This window comes from Labrus bergylta, chromosome 9, assembly GCF_963930695.1.
Source record: "Labrus bergylta chromosome 9, fLabBer1.1, whole genome shotgun sequence".
Taxonomy (NCBI): Eukaryota; Metazoa; Chordata; class Actinopteri; order Labriformes; family Labridae; genus Labrus; species Labrus bergylta.
Window position 1 is genome coordinate 11,082,153 of NC_089203.1, and position 12,707 is coordinate 11,094,859.

At 42.9% G+C, this 12,707-nt stretch overlaps 1 protein-coding gene across 4 annotated transcripts in view; it reads right to left on the minus strand.

Moving 5' to 3' along the window:
- Positions 1–12,707, minus strand: part of unc5a (unc-5 netrin receptor A) — a 128,692-nt gene that overhangs the window by 25,675 nt on the left and 90,310 nt on the right. For 2 of the 4 annotated variants that reach the window (XM_020639452.3, XM_020639451.3), the window contains exons 5-7: positions 12,449–12,629; positions 9,266–9,433; positions 2,376–2,540 (exon numbers count right to left, since the gene is read on the minus strand). In XM_020639452.3, coding sequence (XP_020495108.1) covers positions 2,376–2,540; positions 9,266–9,433; positions 12,449–12,629 — 514 coding nt within the window. The remainder of the gene's footprint in view (positions 1–2,375; positions 2,541–9,265; positions 9,434–12,448; positions 12,630–12,707) is intronic. The other 2 variants (XM_020639454.3, XM_020639453.3) reach the window with 1 other exon arrangement.

The following is a 12,707-nucleotide window of genomic DNA, read 5'->3' on the forward strand; positions in this document are numbered from 1 at the left end:
ACCATTTCTCACACAGCTTGTGACCCCGCTCTGACAAACTAACCCATGAAGGGAATTTTAGCCGCCCTGCCACCACATCAGCCTCCAAATTGCAAAACGGACTAAATACCAATTAATAGTTTGATGGTCTTTGCACAATCGGTTGTAACAGCCCCAAAATGAGACGCTGATGCAAATTAGGTTCATTACCTTCATTACACACATTAAGCCAAATAATTGTTTTAATTTTGTCCTAATTTCCTCTGCTGGAGAATACGAGCAGAAGTTTTGACACTATCGTTTTTGTGCCCTCTAACACCTGTCTGCCATTTGCACTCTGGCACGCTGCCAGACTAGTTTTGAGTTGCCTGCACAGATTTTGCATAGCTTCATCTTTGGGATCCACTTGTTTTCTTTATGAAAATGATCCCGCCGAGGTCAGATGTATTTATTTTAGAGCTGTAACGCGAAGCTCGCTGACGCGCATAGATTCTCACACAGGCAATACCTAAAACAATAGCCTCCTCTAACGTCGGCTGTTTCTGGCTTAATGAGGGAGATTAGAGATGCTTGTGAGGTCCTCAGACAGAGGACGTCTTTTGTGGCAGAGTAACTACAGCTCACTCTGCAGTTGTATTGTTAGATTACACTAGAGTAGAGAAGGGTGTCTTTTGTTTCAGGGGGGGAAGTTTCCCATCTCAGCTAATAGCCTGCAGACATGGTTGGAAGTAGGAGAGTTGCTGACGAGCCAAAACCATCTTCCTATTTTGCTTATTATAATACTTCACACAGCCGTTGTCTATGGAAACACATCTGCTGGGAACAGATTGGGACAGGCATTTCTTCTGAGGCCAGCGCTTCGCTCTGCACTGTCAGTGTAAATACTCGGTTTCTGTGGTGCGTAGTATGCGTGTCTGTGTCGGTGTGCGTATGTGTGTGTGTGAGAAACAATGACTGTCATCTTTGTGTATATATTTCTTGCCTCTCCAGGGAGGAGCTGCTGACCTTTGATGATGGGTCGACTGAACTCCCTGGTTCAATGCACCAGCCAAACTAGCTAATGCACATGCACTCACACACACAGAAACAGGCCCACACTTACTGCTAACACATGTACAGACTTCAGCATTAACATACAATATTTCCCTAAGCTCTGGTCTCCATGCATCGGTCTTTCTGATCACGTCAATCAGTGCATGATACATTATTCAGTTTATTAATTCACTGGCCCATGTCAACTGAATCCCCACTGAAACTGAGTGTTTACCATGCAGATCAGCCGCACAGCGCACTATTTATAACAGTTTTCTTTCTGAGATGCCACCCTGAGACTCATCATTTCTGGATGAGAAGCTGCAATCTCTTTCTGCCTTTGATATCTGTGGGGAGGGACAGAGCCTTTCCATCATGTCCATCTGGTCAGCAGTGGACCCTGTGGTGCCACTTTCCACTCAGCTGCCCGTTAGCACTGCACCAGCTTTGTGTGCTCTAATCCTGACAGAACCCACAAAAACTATTAATGACACACAGCGAGTGGGGATGTGTCACAGGGTGAATTCATAAAAAAATAAAATACACACTGTGATTACTCTTTATACGTACAACAACACATGCACACCTGCATTGTGTCTTGTGATGGCAAATTTGACCCGGGGCACTTTATCGACAGGTTGCGCTTTAATCAGAAGAGAGATGATTTTATTTTCAGCTCTGTTAATAGTTCTGAGAGCATCACATCAAAGGTGCAGGTGAAGAGATCCCATGTTGTCACACCAGTGTTTATTGGAAACAATCTTTTAAAAAGGTCACAGCAGACAATTCACCGGTCTGTACCAGAGGATTACAAGAAAGACGGCAGCTTTTCTTTATGAACATTTTAGGAGATAAACTAACTGGAAGCGGCAGGAAGCTCAGGCCATAGGATGTTTTTTGATTGGAATAGGTGAAGGCCACTCGCTCCTCTTGTCAAAGCAGATTTCTTTTCAAGAAACAAACATTTTTTTCTCCCTCTTCTCTTTACCTGCCTTAGTTCAGGGGCTAATTGATGCTAATCTTGTACATCTGTTCTCCATGCAGTTTGTGATCTACTCATTGTATTTGATGTGTGATACAAGATTGAACCTCCTTGTTTTTATTCATGAACACATTTTCCACTTTGGCCTTGAGAGTGCCATGCTCTCTTTTTTATCATTAGATCAGTGGAAGCAGCTCTCGAATGTTGTTTATTAATTTTAAAATCTTCATTTGCCTCATCTGTTAAGTTAATATACACGACACTGGTTCAATTGCTTCAGCAAAGTGGTTAAATGCTATAAGTTGCAGTATCTTTTTTTGTTTTACAGCTGAATTGAACAGTTGGAAGTATGTTTGCAGTGTGTGGGTGGTATTGCACTCACTCTGTGGGCACTGCTCGCTGGTACAGTTGAGACTCTGAAGGTCGAGCCCCTGGCATTCTTTGCCCCCGGTGCCAGGCGAGGGCTGGGTGCACTCCCTGCTCCTCCACATCGAGCAGTCTGCGTCGCATGCTGACCACTTGCTCCACTCACTCCAGCCACCATCTACTGCAAAAACATGTGCAGAAATAGAAAACACAAGTGAGCACAAACAAACGCATAGCAGCAAAAATACACTCAAACTGATTCACTTCTTGCATTGATATCTTAGATCAGAGAGGAACATATTGATCCAGAAACATGCTGAACAGATTCAATAAAACTCCCCTTTACAAACAGATTGAAATGTTCAAACTCTACATGGTGAAGCTCAGATGCAACAGGGGTGTAAAAGCTGTGGTGTATTTGCGTGTCAGATGAGAACTGATGGAATACTCTGTTTCCATCCTGTGCAAATCCAGTTGCTCTAAAATAGAAACCAGGTAGGGAAAGCATTATAAAGACATGCAAATCCACTTGCACACACTCCAATCCAGCAGATGTAGAGGGAAACCAAAGTCTGTAAAACTGCTGAAGAGAGCCATACTGTCTCTATTTTGCTTTCTTTGTTTATTTTCAACATGGAAATCAGATGCACCTCAGCTAAACCCCAATGGTACGAAGGTGCTGTGGCCTTGTAGTCCCAGCTGTCAACAATCCAAATATTTGTGGGGAGAATTGACCCAACAAAGAGAGAGACTGTCCATCTGATGGCTGTCAAATATACATGCAAACATAAATATCTCTATTTAAATTCTCCTAAAAATCTTTTTTTTAAAAGAAGAGATAAATCTATCTAGTTTGATTTCTCTGTCAAACATGCTGTAACTATGGCAACAAGAGCATTAACTGCAGTGTATTTGAATGCAAGACACAGTCCAGGTAGTATTACTTTGAACAAAGCTGGGTGTATATTACACCTGCAGCTTATTTCTGTCTCCAGCAACTTCAAACACACCATCGTCAGCCCAAGCAAAATGAAACCAATGGAAAATGGGCCGATAATGGTTCTGAGCCTTGCTCTAAGAAATATCAGTAGCTGTGCCACACGCAGAGACGGAGACCATTTTTGCAAAGGTGGGGTGGTTGTGAAAGGGGGAAGGAGGGGTCGGGGTTGCAGGAGTTGAGGGGCGGTGGTTGGGAGTGATATTGACAGTGACACAGCGGCAGACCTGGGGAAGGTTACCATCGGGCTAATGGGAAAAAAAGAGCTGTAATGAGCTCTCATGGGGGAAAAAACGCCACTGACTCGCACTCTCTCTTTCCCAAATGTAAGGGTGAATGGGACTCAGTGAGAAGCACCAGACACACACACACACACACACACACACACACACTGAGGACAAGCACACCTTTATAACAGCAGTTACCCTCCTCCTGACTGACCTGAAGGCAAGAAAACCTTAGTGCTCATTAATCCCAGCAATAAATAGAGCAAGGGGGCATGACCCAAAGAGAGCAGGTTTGACCCTCTGCAGGTCAGAGGCTTTGGTTAATAAAACATAAGTGAGATGTTATTCAGGTTGGGATATCTATTATTGCACAACTGTACTATGTAAAGGTTCTTTTGGGGTTTTAGAGAAACAACTCATTTGAATAAAAAAAAAAAGATGCTGAGAGCAAATAAGGAGATGTATGATTGTCCCTGTTTGTCCTCACATAGAGAATGTGAGGGATTTTTGCATATGTGTGTATGCGTATGAGGGTTGAGATGCTGACACAGCTCCGGCCTCTTTGCAGTCAGATCCATTTTGGCAGAGAGAGCAGAACCAATCAGATAATTGTCCTTGTTTGGCATTGAGTGGACCCATCCGTGGGCCAGTGGGCTGATTACCCAGGCTGGGAACGAGAATGATTGAATAGCAAATTACATCCTAATGAATATATTATGTCGCCCCTCAGTTTATCCACACTACTGTGAAATAAAGAGATGAGATCAACATCTGCCCTGATGAGGTGATGAAATTCTTCTTCTCTCTCCCACCACAAAGCAAGACTAATGGCCATGCAAATAACATTTACAAACGAGGAGATTGGAGGGGAAATGGGGTGCGGGGCTAAGGAGAAAGTGTGTGAAACACAAGCACTGTGATCTAAGGCTGAGGCAAATTAAAAATAGTTCTTGATGGGCTGTCTGACTCTGAACACATGTTACCAATATTTTGGAAACAGGAGAGGCTTTTTAATGGAGCAGACAGAAAATAAATGTTTAAACAGCATTAGAGTAAGACAAAGAATGAAAAGTGGTTACAATAAATGCAGGGAAGCAAGAAAATGGACACTTTTCTTGATTTTCTCTTTTATAAATTCAAGGCTGAACTCTACATCAAACCTCATCCTTTTAACTTTTCAGAATCCACATAGGAAAATTGTTATCCACAGACATTTTCCCTATCTAATCCCCAGAAAGAGATTGTTAGCACTACTGCAAAAGGCACCAAAGCTGATTTTCAATCATGCAGCACCACAGGTTTTAGGTCAGACGGGTCTCAGTAGGAGGGGGGACAGTAATACAATAGCCCAGTGGCAGCCCCCATTTGGACATGTTGTCAAGGGGAGAGGCAAAAGGAGCCAGACCATTCTTTACAGGTCGGTAGGAGGGCCTGTTTGAGGCTTTGCTGTTGAAAATGACAACGGCTGCTGACGGACTTAGTCCCAGATCATCGGACACCCACAGCCTCTGTGTCCTTGAGGGTAACACGAGGAGGTAGACAAGTACCACTGAGACCAGCAGGCCGCCCCTCCGCTCCCACTGTCCTGTCAGCACACGTGTGCACAGTTACCAGTGTTCAAAGGAGGAGCTAAGGATAAGCTTAGAAATAGGAGAAGATGCAGCAGAGATTACCAACCAAACATGCTATCTGTTTTTGTCACATTTTATAGTAATAATCAGATTTATGCTTAAAAATGTGAAAAAGTATGTAAATGATCACTGAGCCTACTCCCACTAAAAACCACAAGAACAATCCAGAGAGATATAGCATGACATATGAAGGAGAGGATGAGCCAACACAAATGGCAAAGAATTATTAAAAACACAATGATGCTGCAAAGCTATCACCAGATGGCCACCATCTTTTTTTTTCCTGTGAACTAATGTGTCTTTCTGTCACATTTATTAGCCACATCCTTTTTTTTTCCCCCAGAACAATTTCTGAAAATATCCAGAAACGCATGAATGCTCACTTCCAAAGTAGAATTAGACATTTGCCTGCAGTGCAGACAGTAGACATATGGGTGCTGACTTGCATGTGTACAAGATGTACATGCACAAACACAGGCTCATGAGTACACATGCACAAATACACCAGCCCCGAGTCTGTGTATTTTCCATCTAGTAGAATTCTCACGACTCCTTTGGCGAGCCTGAGGGATCAGTACAATATTTAAATTATTCACACCAGTTAGAAATCTCTTCAGGATGTTTACTCTTCTCTAACAAATCAGCAACAGTGCCATTTGTTTGTGCAGGGCAGGTGTCCCTTTGTTTACTTGGAAAACTGTGGACTAGCTATTTGCTGTTGGCTCAAGTTGTGTGTCTTTGTTGGAAATGTTTCCGTGATCTGACATTTTGCCGTGACTGTTGGCTTTGACCACAAGTCTGCGGAGAGGCAATGAGTCAATGAAAGGGGTGAGGGGTGGACTGCAGATTTATAGGGGATCCTTTAGCGGCATATGATGAGATGGAGACAAAGAGGAAGGACTGGGTAGAGAGAGGAAGGAGAAATGGAGATAAGCTCTTGCATAGTTTGGCTACAGGCTGTCTCAAGTGTTGATCTGCTGTGCTCTGAGCCTCAGGCTTTAGCCTCATCCTCCTCCTCCTCCTCCACAGCTCCCTGTGTCTCTCGCAGCACGGAGCCCATCTGATCAGCCACACAGGCCTCCGCCAACTCTCATTAAACACTTTGGAGACTTAGACAAAAATACAGATGAGCCTCTCACACTTCACACTTTCCAGGAGAGAGGTGGGAGCTCAGATTTAGATACAATTGTGAGTAGATGTGTGGAGAGTTTGGTTAGGGAACAGGCTGTTGTTGATGGCGTCAGTCTGTGGAAGTCCATATGAAGTCAGTGTGTGAAAATATGCCTCTGTGGCTGCAGCTCAGCACTGCTCTGAAGGAATCACGCTACTTTTAAAATGTGGAACACCACATGGCCGACGGCGTTTTAACAAGAAATATAAAAAGAAAGGAGGGAAGAAATTATAGTCTTTGCATGCATGTTGTTGGTTACAAATTTACATTGATTTGTTTCCAGCAAATATCCATTCAGTTGACAGGGTCTCTTTCTCTCTAAAGGAGTTCAGCAAACATCTGAGTCCATCGATGTGGTTTGGAGAAACAGAAACTGATTGCAACGGAAAATTAAAAAGAATAACCAGCTAAAAAACAAAATGTATTTTTACCCATTTCAAAGATCTAATGCTGGAAGTTAAACGCACAAGAGAGCCAATAATCAACATGATTCTCAGCTTGGATAATTAATGAACTCTTGAAACAAGACCAGCATTAAATCATAAAATGCAGCTCAAAAAAACAAAGGCACTGTGGGGGGAAATTTGCCTCTCAAGGCTGACTTAAAAAAAAATAAAAGGCACTACTTCTGAATCCAAATGTCAGATGCGTCTAAATAAATAACAGGATTTCTCTCGGCAGCATTACAGCTACCCTTGTAATCCATTCTTCTTAAGTCTCTTTGTTCTGTATTGGGCTGAAATCACCATTTTTTGATTTTCATAGTGGATTAGACATGTGAAGGCCATATCACAGTAAGCACAGTGATAATTAAAGTTTATCAGGTATGCGAGGATGCTCTCATGGGCTGGACTCATCTGACCCTCATGCTGAACATGACTGATTTTAGAGCATCTTTTCTTTTATTCAGGCTTATGATTAATACATGTGTTAATCATGCATTCGATGAACCACAGTGAGGATGTGTTTGGGCTTTGTCTTTGCCAGGCTGTGGCTGTGTGTGTGTGTGTGTGTGTGTGTGTGCTGGGTGACAAATGATGGAAGCAGTCAGTTCATCTTTGGGGATTTCAGAGGCACGTCTGTGAGTACACAACAGAGCCACGGTGCCACTTGTGATTGGAAACAACACCCCATCATCCCCTGGCTCTGGCGTGGTGAACTTCGGCCTTGAGCGGAGCCCTCTCCAGGGTCCGATAGCTGGGGCCTGTCTGTGCAACTGATGCTCTGTCTGACACAGGTAACGAGTGAGAGGAGGAGGCAGATACTCCTCTGTGTCGCCAAACAACCGGACTGATGGAGGTGAGAGAGAGGTCACGTCGCTGTAGCTTCTTTCATCAAGAGATAAAAAATAAAGACTTCTTTTTTTTCCCGCAAAGTCTCTGCAAACTGCGTTCACAGGGCACAATTCTTTTTCTGTCACAGCACCCCAAGAGTGAAAATTACACATTTTTTCCAAGTTGTCTGGTCTAACAATAGCATCTTGGCTCGACATTAATCTTTTTAAGCTCACGGAGGTCAGTATCCTGCTCTGCTATGGGGAATGCCAAGAATCCCTGGACACCCCTCTAATTCCATTACTCGTTGCACCAGCTCTACTAATTCAAAATCCATCCAGATAGCGTCCTGATGGGGCTTCATGTATATCTGTGTTTCCTTTGTCTTCCTCCTCCTCCTGCTGTATTCCAGCGGGCCATGTTACTTACACTCAAGCTTGACATCTAGTGATGTCTTTACATGGGGAATGTGTAACGCTACACCCTGATTCACTGAGGAAGATAACCTCTGTTTTAGGCTCGGAGAAGCTACCTCTGGCAGAGGTGTTGGATTTCCCTTTCTGCTATTTACGAGCGTGGGAGATTTCTCCTGCGGTCAGCACAGCAGTAGAAACCTGGCTATACGTCCACATTGCTGATCTGCTGGCAGCCAACCAGGCAGCTCTCATACACACTTAGCCTTTCTCTATTTGTTTCTCAGTTTCCCTCCTTTCTCTCTCTCTCTCTCTCTCTCTCTCTGACTCTTGCTTTGTTCCTGCCTTCCTTACACTGTATCTGATTCCTGCTCTCTCTTTCTCTTCCTCGCTATCTCTCCTTTGTCAGGGGGCTAATGTGGGACTGCAAATGAAGCAGTTTGACTTCCATCTCGGCCTACCAGAAATCAATATGTGTTGCTCAGTATCAGGCAAGACCCCGTCTGCCTCTGTGACGCTTTCACAAGAGAGAACATGCAGGGAAATGAAACATCCTCAATCCTCTCAGGTAAAAAAAATGGCACACAGGCTGCCATCATTCAATTTTTTTTTAAATATTTATTTTTGGGCTTCTTGTGCCTTTGTTGGACAGATAGGAAAGTGGACAGAGTCAGAAATCAGGGAGCAATAGACATGCAGGAAAAGAGCCACAGGTTGGATTTGAAACCCGGCCTGTCCGCTTAGAGGACTATAGCCCCAGTATATGGGGCGCGTGCACTAACCATTACACAACCCATCATTCTATATTATGTCTACAAAGCTTTAGCAGCACACAATAACGAATGTACAAGCTGACACAGTAGCATGGCTGGAAACATGTCTTTTAATACAGACAGGTCTCTGAAACAAAAGCTGGATAAGATAAGGAGATGGGTGAAAAAAAAAAGGGATAATAATAAATCACTCTCAGGACAAGGCCTCCCTGTGCAGACTAATAGGCTCTGACATTGCCGTTTAAGCGCTCTAATTGCAGGAAACAACAGAAGCACTGACATCTAAGAAAAGACCTGGGTGCTGGTACAAAAGGCAGCCAAAATAAAGATGAATTGATGACTTCTAGATGCAAAAAAATGCAAAAAGGAAGCCACAGGAAGCCAAGCGCCACAGGACAAACAGGGTTGCCTGGGAGTTACCTGGACAGGTGGCCACACAGGCACTTTTCTGGACGTTCTGCCCCTCACACGATGTGCCTCCATTCAGTGGCGTGGGGTTGGTGCAGCTCCGACTCCTCTTCTGCCAGCCACGGCCACACACAGCGCTGCAGGACGACCAGGTGGTCCATGTGGACCAGCCGCCGTTGACTATCAGACCAGCGCCGGGAAGCAGGGGGGGGGGGGGGGGTGTGAAGGGGTGAGGGAGTGAGGAAGGTTGACGTACAGGAGGGAAGGATGAAAGGATGAAGGGACAGAGCAGCCAGGATTACCCGACATGCACTACAGACAAGAGGCGTGTTGCGCTACAATAAACGTGACTGCTGTTTCACTCTGTAGTTCAGCACTGAAAGGTGAACTTATGGAGGAGCAGCAGAGGAGGGCTGCTTCCTGTGTCCAAGTTAGGATTACAGCCAACTGCAGTAAAAACAAAATGGCTTCAACAGGGGGAAGAAAAAACATGACAGCTTGCCATCTTTGACCTTATCACTGAGGGAGCTACAGCTGCTGCAAAATATCTAGTGGACATTTAAAAACATCCCTTCATATTTTATCATCATCATATTACAGGAACATATGCAAAGTCTTATTTATAAAGTCAAAATATGATAACTATAGAGACATTTCTTAAATGTCTTATACTGTAAATGCTTAAAAAACACCTACCACTACTTGGAAATACATGGAAAAATGATATAAGTTATGGCTGTTTCAGTCATGCAGATTATGTCCTTCATACATCCACCACTGATTTAATTACATGTCATTACTGAAGTGTTCCTTGACTTGTAGAGAACACTTCAGTAGAATGATTTCCTTTCTTATATGCGAGTTGAAAGTTCAGGCTGTTCTCAAACCCAGCGTTATTGTAGCCACTTACTGATGCAGAGGAAATGTTCTGATCTGAGCCTTTACCGGCATATTATTGTATTGTTATGTGCCGATCTCACAGGCGATAACGTCAAATACTGCAGCTTTAGTTCCAATCGGCTCCTTCCTGTATCTGCTGTGTTTGTGTCAGCCTACAAGATATCGAGATTCCTGATTTATTGACTTGAAGAGCGCTGTCGTTCCTTCTCTGTACATACTCCCTCCCTAATTTTCTCCCTTACTCTCTCCTGTGCATGTCGTGGCTGAATCATTTCCTTGCCCTCTCCATGCGATTGATTGCCCGCCACTGCGAGGTAAATTGCTAGGCAACTCGGCCCCTGATTACCTCTTAGCACAGAGTGCAGCCACACCAGCGAGGCCTTGTTAAAATGCATCTCTGGCCCCCTGTTGAACCCTTTTTGAAAAGTAGCGATTATTATGACTTGCTACAACTAGCTAGATCTGCTAGCGGGGTGCACGGTGATGCACTTTGGAAATTGCCTTTTCCTTTCCATGCATTTAACATAAAGGAAAAAGGGTAAAGGCTCTTCTTGAAAGATTGTTTGAACTGTGATTAAATCCCAATTATTACAGCAATGGTAATACATTTGTCATCTTGTCAAGAACTTTGAGTGATGAGAAGAAAATAAAATTGCACATGCAAGTTCCCCAGCTATTTTTTCCATAATTTGTCAGGTCTAAGAGTGAAAACTATTGTTTGACAATACAAGAAAGGCAAACAATAAGAGAGGGGATGTTCTTATCTCCAGTCATTTCATGTCTGGATTTCTTCATCAACAGAGCAAAATTTCAACAACAAGCTAATCAATTTTCATCAACAGTGGGAATAATTGTTTTTTAGGCCAAAGGCTTGCAGGAATGTATGCTAATGTGGTTCTGGACTGCATGCACTAAATGAACACATTTCAGTGCAAACTGTACACTGTGAAAGTGCACAAGCTTACATTTACAAATACATGTAGCAGTCAGAGTGCTGTTAACAAGTTAATATCTCCTTCAGGTTACAAAATTATCCTAAGAGGAAGCAGTTTAATGTGGCATCTCTTTTCCACTTTTGGTAATTGGATATTAATTATATTTCACTTCAATTTATTTACCAAAATACGTAAAAACAAGTTTAAGTTTAATCAAAACTTGCACAGTGACCTCACTATGTTCTTGTTTGTCGAAATTTTAATTCATGGTTCACCTCAAATCCATGGAGAGTCCAATGAGTGTGTATGCAAGCTATAAAGACAGTACAACTTTAAGTGGAAATGAATTCAAGGAGCTACAACATGAGTTATTAATTTATGACACAAGGGTTCTGCATACTGTACTTACAGTGTATTTGTTTCCCATCTATTTAGAATGGATTACCTCCATAATAATAACCATTATGTACTTTTTAATGTTGCATTATGAAGACATTGTATAGATCCCTAACATAAGACTAATTTTATTGGTATATATTAAGTTTTCTACTTTCATGGTTCACAATAAACAATCGTATTCTTACTATACAGCACTGCAAAGTATGCTCTTTTTCTGGCAGCCTTAAAAATTTTGTGTCAGGCATTTTTTTCATAATTCCTGTGTGACACTATCTATGGAGGCTTGTTCATGTACCATGTAGCTGAAAATGAAGTCAGCCTGTACACATGGGCATAACTTTAATAGAACCGGTACTCAGGGAATCCTCTGTGATAGAAAATATGCTGTCTCTCTGCATTTTAATAACGATCAGTCTGCTTATCAAGCCAAGTCATTATTTACAGTTTCCTGTTAATTCAATTTCTGCTCTCAGATTGGATCTACTACAGAGGAGGAGGAAGATGGCAGCCCCTGGAACGAAGACTGCCAGCTTTGGCAGAGTGCTGCCAGAAACATTTTAAGTTGTGCTAATTAATGTGTGAATGCACTACTATCACTTTATGCAGTTATGACAGTGTAATTCAGTGCTTGGAGAAAAATACAGTTGGCTTTTGGAAGTTTTGACTACGTAACGTACTTGTTACTGCAAATTTTGCTATTCAAACCATTCTCTTTATTCTGAATGCAATAATACAACTGCCGGATAAAAAAAAGTGCACCCAGGTTTCTTTCATGCAAGAGAACATGCAGAGATTAATGTGGAAATATGGAATAAAATAAACAGCATGCCGGCAAAACATGATTCATCTGAGCTGTTTTTATGTCGGTGTATTTCAAAGCTGTGGATGATCTGAGCCCAGACCTCTCATTAGCCTGCATGTACACAGCTTTGACCCCCCGTTTCAAGCAGTTATCACTTACCGTAGACTAGGACCGTGGCAGAGTTGCTTTTTCGGCGAGCAACGATATTTTTGGCCACACATGTGTAGTTGCCCGTGTCCGCCAACCGGGCTTTTTTGATGACAAGATTATGGTCAGCCGTGATGAAAAAATTGGGGTCACTGGCTGGGTTGAGAACATCCTCGTTTCTCTGCCACTCCACCTGAAAATATGTTTCAGTGGTCAAATATCAGTGCTACAGAACAGAAACCATCTCCCTCTCCCATGCGGCTCTGCAGAA